Genomic DNA, 7,352 nt, shown 5'->3' on the forward strand with positions numbered 1-7,352 from the left:
ATATTATGTATTTCGTGTATTATAATTTGGTTTGAAGTGTGAACTTCATTAATTTGTAAGTTTCAAACATAATCTTTTCGCTAACTTAGCACACCAATTGTGTTGAATAATTTTTTGTCTTTTATATTACTATCTCTCTCATTAATATTACTAATAACAAGATTCTAATTAATATTTTTCAAAGATTTTGTTCTTGTTTTGGGATGAAAGATACGGAAAATAACCAACAATGTAGATTTAGATTCTGTATAAAACAAATAAAAAGGAAATGCTGCTCTTAGTTGACTAGCTTATCAGTTATCATCAACAAAGTACACGTGAGGCTGTCTCTCGTTTAACTTTGATGCTTATTTTGTTCCTCCACTGCCATTTGTACGTAGTTTTAGATTATTGCCACCAAGGTAGGGTTGCAATTTTGACTTTCAGCTTCAGCGTCAGCACCGACACCACAAACTGAACTGGGTTCAATCTTCAAAGTTCAAACTAATTAAGAATCCAATCGACCGGGAGGGCCTTACCACTTGCCATTATCAGTTGAGTTATTCTAGAACCACACTTATTTTCACAACTTCCTATCAACAAATAAAATAAAATAACTATTTTTACAACTATATCCTAAGTAGTAAATTATGATTAATTGTCTATTACTTTCACATAACTCTATCATATTTTCTTTTACATTACTGTCAGTCATATCAAATAATTGTAAAAATCGGTGTGAAATTGGTCGTGTTGCTAAAATTTTTCTTAGATCTACTACATGTGCTGTCTCTTTCTTAGATGTGAACCCAACATAAACGTAACTCCTAAACCACGAGATTTAGGGACATTTGTAGGGAAATAATAATTGTGGTCATTGTTCATTTTTCCATTGCCACATCAAATTTTATTTAAGTTCTCCTGTTTTGAACTTAGTTAATTTTCATATTTGAAAGATGCTCATTTTTGTGAAATAGGATTTTTTTTTCAATTGAAACATAGAAAGTCAATTTCACCACTATAATTTGAATATTTAACAATCTATTCTACGAAATATTATGTTATATGAAATTTTAAGTGACACGATATTATTTACAGTATGAGATTTATAATGTTTAATCTGAATTGTAAACATAAATGCATTTAAATCATTTTTACTTTTTATTTCTTAAATTTCCTCACTCTTTTCATTTCACTTTTCTTTCTTATCCTTATTAAACTTTTTTTTAATAAGAAAAATGGTAGGAGGGAGTACAACTAAAATAGCTTTTCTACAGGACGTTATTACCATGTATAGTAGAATCATATCCCCAAATAACAGGAGAATTCTACTAAATGTGTAAAGATAAGCCCAAAAATATGTGTCGGTGCTTGCCTGCTTCAATCACAAGACATGGCATGAAAATCTACCATAAAGGTTGAAAAATAAAAGAAAATATGTCCACTGTCTCAAAATTTTTTTTTTTTTTTAAATCTAAGCTTTGGAAAAGCCTTCAACCCTACCTGTGGCACGAATGTCCTGGTTGTCCACCGAAGCAAAAAAGTTTGGCCATGTTTCATGATCTATATATACTCTCACGTCAAAGTTATGATGACCATCACTTTCAATAGACCGTGACATATATACATCTCTCTCTCTCTCTCTCTCTCTCTCTCTCTCTCTCTGTGATTAAAAGCTTTATAGACATTGCTTGTGTTATAGGCGATTGCACCATCATGCAATGTTGTATGCTTCCTACTTTTGTTGTATTTACGTGACTTCTGTAGATGAAAATCATTAATTCTACACATCTTTTTGGTCTAAAAGCTTATAAAAAATGAAAAAAAGGAGAACAGTAGAAAAGAACAAAAAGTTGGATAACAGTAATTACTTTTTTCTTCTGGTTATTGGAGAATAATGTGGAATGATAGATCTTACGGGAGCTAACTCCATACATTACACGTGATGTTCAGAAATGGAGACAAAAGAGTAGCTTTCAACAACCACCTATGGCTTCTTTCCAAGTGCTTGTTAAAACATTATGATGATTTTTCTTTTTCTTTTTTCCTTTTTCCTCCGAATATTTAGGCCTAACAACCAAAGTGACAATCTATAGGTTGAGTCACACTCACACCGACTTATATGTGTGGGCTGCTTTTGCCATCAGGGTCCATGGAGAAAAGCAATTCCAAATTTAAGTTTATCCCAGGCCTGCCCAGAATCTCAAATTCCTAGGGATGGTAATAGAATGAGACAAGGTTCGATCGATTAGGGGTATTTAATTCATCCCCTCTTCGGAGCTTGAACAGGGTAGGTCAAGGACAGAATAGGCCGAGGTATTTTGTCATCCTTAATGTGGTGATTGACAGTTGCGAGAGCTTTAAGAGAAATGAAGTGTTTTGGAGATGGTAAGGTGAGATGGAGCGGGAGAGCAAAACTGGTCCCCCATCCTGTCAGCTCCTTTGAGACCAGAAAAACTGACATGATATATAGGACAGGTGAGGCAAGGCAAGGCAGAAAATTTTTGTCATCCCTATAAATTACCCTTATCACATATCAAAACATGCTATTGTTAAAACAAAAACTGCAATTAGTAAATTACTGGCTCTAGAGAATGAACCTTATTTGCTAGGGTCCAAATGTAAGTTGCTTTTTCTTCAAGAGGTTTATAATTTCTCCAAAAAGGAACAATCCCATGGTAAGAAAATAAACAAGAATGCGTTCCATGAAAACTGAGGGGACAAATAATGAAAATTTATGGTTTTGTCTAAAACCATAATTCCTAAATAGTGAAAATAGGACTTGCATCTACAATATCAGTCAATGTCAAAATGTTACACTACATAGAATACTATCATAAACAGGAGCATATCTTATACAAAGGTTAGACAGTTAAAAAAAAATTCAGAAATGGCTTCTCCGCCACGACCATTTTGACTCATTTGTACTTATGGCAACCATTTCAATATTGACATAAAGAGATTATGCCAGTATTTCACTTCATCGACATCTCTCCAAAAATAAAAAGTAAAGATCAAGCATATGAATGTGTGGTTGCTAAATTTTTCTGATCTGATCTGGAAGCTTTATTTATAGGCGAGGAAATAGTTTGCAGTAACAAGAAATCCTTCTCAATGCTTTTGTACTCAAATGGGTGTGTCCACATTACGTATCACCACTTGATAATCCTCCAAAATCCACATAATGTTGAATCGAGCAAAATTCATTGCCTTATATCTTCCATATCTTCATCAGAGACTGGATTGTCCACCTCACTCCCACTACTTAAACCACTACTTAAACCATCATCATTGCCTATAAGGGAACACTTCTCTCTAACTGAAGTCTCATGAAAGTGATGCTTGACAAACTTAACCTGTAGTTCCTTTTCATCCTTTATCCCTTCTTTGCGTTTTCTTGTCCCATCAGTGGCTGTTGTCTTCATCATGCCATTAGCCACTAAAAATGCAGTGTCCACAGAATCAACCATCTCAAGATCACCATTAAATTTATCTTCCCCTCTCACCTCCTCAGCCAAACTAAACAGGGAACTTTCATTCAGGCTATTGCTATTTGGTTTTAGTTCTGGAAGAACATACTCTACCCTTGACTTGCAAATTGCTGCTTTGGCCTGGACTTTAGATATCTCACAATCAAATACTCTAACCTCTTGCTCTTCAACAGTTAGTAGCCACCCTAAAGATTAAATAACTTTATGATTAGATGCTTGAGGATATACCATCATAAACTATATGAAAAACAAGGGAGGAAAAAGGCATTTCATTCCTAATTAGCCCCTTACCAACTTTCGCCCTCTTAACTATGACATAGTGAAACTGTTTTACAACAGAGGACACTGCCATACTCCACAATGGAGATGGGTGGCCTAGTAACTTACATGCTCCACTTTTATAATTATCCAATAGCTGTGTCGCCATATTTTAACATGGCAAATTGAGAATCATAACCAGACAAACTAAAAGAGGTGCTGAACCATAGCTGACAAGGTAAGTAAATACAAGAGCATAGTTATATCAATTCAACTTATATTTATCTAAAAGAAAAATATCAGGTCAACTTACCAAGAAGAGCTACTGGAGTGGAAACATTTGGTTTGCTTATTTTTCCCCTGGTGACAGTCTGATCAGTAACCCACTTGATCAATTGAGAGGGTAAGCAAGATTCGGAGAAGGCATTAATATAAGAAAAGGCTTTGGCCTGGTTACCTTTTTCCCTGTGGCCAATCAGATCATGAGATTTATCAGATGATATATTTATAAAAACAATGACTACATCATAGCCACAATTGTCATGTTCTCTTACCTAGCAGACCGTATGGCGGTGTCAGCTACAAACAACCACTTCAGAATAAGATTTTTCAAGTGTATGCCAGCCAACTGAATCAATCTTGAAGGTTCAAGGAATGAATATTCCACTCTTATGACAACATCATAAAGAACTTCTTGTAAAAGAACTTCATCTTCATAACTCTGAAAAGACAGATTTGGTACTGAGCATAATGGTAAAACTAAATATTAAAGGCATGTTTCATATGTTTCTTCAATGGCAACAGAAATAAGTTGTCCATTAAAATATAACCTGCAAATAAACAGCTAACAGTACCAAGGAAGGGAAGGTTGACTAACAACCATAGACTCTCCAAATGTTTAACAAGGACAATGGCCAACTGATAAAAGTGTGAAGAAAGGCTTTGTGTGTGTTGCAATTAACTAATGCATGCACTCAAGGGTACTCGAGCCTGTGACCTTGCAACCATCCCATAATTACTCTCACCCTTCACAACTTTTACTTTCCTATATAGTTCAAGTATATCATTCTTGGAATGAGAAGAAGAAGAAGAAGTATTTCATTCTTGGATGCATCAAAAATTACATCAATTGCACATTAAGTTCTGAGAATCCCATGTCACTTTATGGGAGGACAAGGTGACTTGCCTAAGCCTAGTGCCGTATAATACCAAGGAATGAAGATCATAAATTAAACCAAGATGTAAACATACTGACCAGTAAGGAAGTGACAGGCAAAACTGGCTCTAACAGCATCTTGAGAAGGGTATCTGATTATGCACCAAAAACGAATCAGAAGATACGAAGATCAAAAATGAACTTAAAAGAAAAGAAGAAATCATTTGAGCTGAGTCCTAAGAGAAACTTAATTCTTTCCAAAGAGCAAAAGCAAAGGGCACACAGACGCAGAGAAAAGAGAAGTACTTCTAAGAACTACTCATTTAACTACCAAAACAGACTTTGCATTCCCCAACTTACTCACCATTAATGTATTTCAACAGAAGAAGAATTAAATCTTTACAAATTGGTCCCTAATACATATTCAATGAAGCATACAATAAAATTAACAATGACTCTGGATCATCATTTTTTCCTGTTAAGTTATACATGCATATTAGTGGATCATGAACCCAAAACCTCACCTCCACCTTACTCTTACAAAGAGAGCAAGGGAAGAGTTCATTGTCACTCTGGATCATCAAATATACAATTAACACCTAAGCTCTCTAATTTATAACAATAGAAATGAATTTAACACGATATGAAATTCAAATTACTATAATAAATTACTCCTTGTTCCAAAAAGCTTAAGCTGGATTCAAACTCATGACAACCTACCATGACACCATAATAAATTACCACTTATTTCAAAAGCTTGAACTATTAAGAAATGTTGAACGATTGTTAAGATTTCAATCAAGCATAAATAAGTGAATAACTCTCACCAAGAATCCCAAAGCTCCGAAACCCATTTATGAAGCATAATAGCCTTCAACCACCTAGATCATATATAATTTACATGTCGGTCCCTAATACATATTCAATAAAGCATACAATTATATTAACGATGACTCTGGATCATCGTTATTTTTTTCCTGGTATGTATTCATTGGATCATGGACTAATAACCTCACCTCCACCTTAGTCTTACAAAGAGAGCGAGGTTTCGTCTGCACTAGAGCTCATTGTCACTCTAGATCATCAAATATAAAATTAACACATAAGCTCTGTAATTTTTAACAATAAAAATGCATTTAACACCCTATTGAATGCAAATAACTACTTGTCCCGAAAACTTAAGCTGGATTCAAACTCATGACAACCTACTATGATACCGTAACAAATTACCGCGTATTTCAAAAGCTTAAACCATTAAGAAATTATGAACAGTTATTCAACTTTTGAGCAAGCATAAACAAAGTCAACAACTCTCACCAAAAAACCAAAAGCTCCGAAACCCATTTATCGTCTGAATGGCCCAATTGTGCAAATCCTTCTCCAGCTCCAATCTAGAGTTCCCCGACCCAAACTTCAAACACAACCTCAACAAAAAGGCCTCACACATAACAACCCCAGCCAAGTACCCAACCCCACATCCCACTCTGATCCCATTGCGAACCTCTTCACTCACAACCGGAAAAAACACTCTCAATTCATCACTATCACCATAGTTATCAACAGTCCACACACCCAACACGTCCGAAAAACCCGAAACCGTTAAACTCTCCTCCTCATCTTTAACACCAACAACCTCACAATCGCCGCCGCAACAAATGCTAGTGTAACTAACAACTCCTTCTAGCAAATTCTCAATCTCTTTGCTCGAAATTTTCTTGTCGTGCTGTACCGCCAAGTGGTACAGCTCGTAAATAACCGGAGCGAGGGTGGCGATTTTTTTGAACTGACCGCACGGTGAGGAACGAGCAGTGAGTAATTGGAAGAGTTCTTTGACCAAAACGACGCGTTTTGAAATGGGAGAGTGGTGGGTGAGTTTGGAGGTGTGAAATGTGAGTGCGGAGTAGAACCAGAGGATTTGGAGAGGTGGGTCAGGCACGATTTGAAGCAATCGGGAGAAGATGGAGCCGAAATTGGAGAAATCGGTCACGCCGTTTCGGTATTCGGTTAAGAAACGTTGGATGGACTCGGTTAGCATGGGCTGGTAAGGATTGTTCGGTGGTGCTGTTTGGGTCATTTTTGTTTGAGAGAGAGAGTGAATTGTGAGTGAAAGCAAGAAATGGAAAGTGAACGTTTGAATTTGAAGTTGAGGGGGAGTGTGAAATTTGGGAATTGAAAGGAACCCTAGTTTTGCGGGGCTTTGTAAAGAGAACTTAGGAATAGGGCAGTGGGAAATGGGAGGGAAGTTTGGGGTATTTTGGTAAGGTGACACATTTTGAATTTGAACCAATAATGTATTTGATTTTTTTTTTTTTTTTTTGGGACACATTTTGATTTTTGAACTTAGGAATAAATGGATTGGTGGAACTAGAAAACAAGATGGGGTGATTGGCACTTTAGACCATATTTAGAGGTTCTCTAAATTTTTGTATTGTTTAGAGAGTGAACAGTTACATTTATTTTTTACTTGC

The 7,352-nt window shown here is 35.9% G+C and overlaps 1 protein-coding gene across 1 annotated transcript; it reads right to left on the bottom strand.

The window, feature by feature from the left end:
• Window positions 1-2,680: 2,680 nt before the first annotated feature.
• Window positions 2,681-7,119, bottom strand: LOC126708597 (uncharacterized). Its single transcript, XM_050408401.1, has 5 exons — window positions 6,202-7,119; window positions 4,984-5,036; window positions 4,283-4,449; window positions 4,042-4,193; window positions 2,681-3,655 (listed from the first exon to the last, which is right to left on the bottom strand). Exons 1-5 carry the CDS (start codon window positions 6,956-6,958, stop codon window positions 3,183-3,185), a joined length of 1,602 nt encoding a protein of 533 aa, XP_050264358.1. The 5' UTR covers window positions 6,959-7,119; the 3' UTR covers window positions 2,681-3,182.
• Between the last annotated feature and the right edge of the window lie 233 nt (window positions 7,120-7,352).

This window comes from Quercus robur, chromosome 2, assembly GCF_932294415.1.
Source record: "Quercus robur chromosome 2, dhQueRobu3.1, whole genome shotgun sequence".
Lineage (NCBI taxonomy): Eukaryota > Viridiplantae > Streptophyta > Magnoliopsida > Fagales > Fagaceae > Quercus > Quercus robur.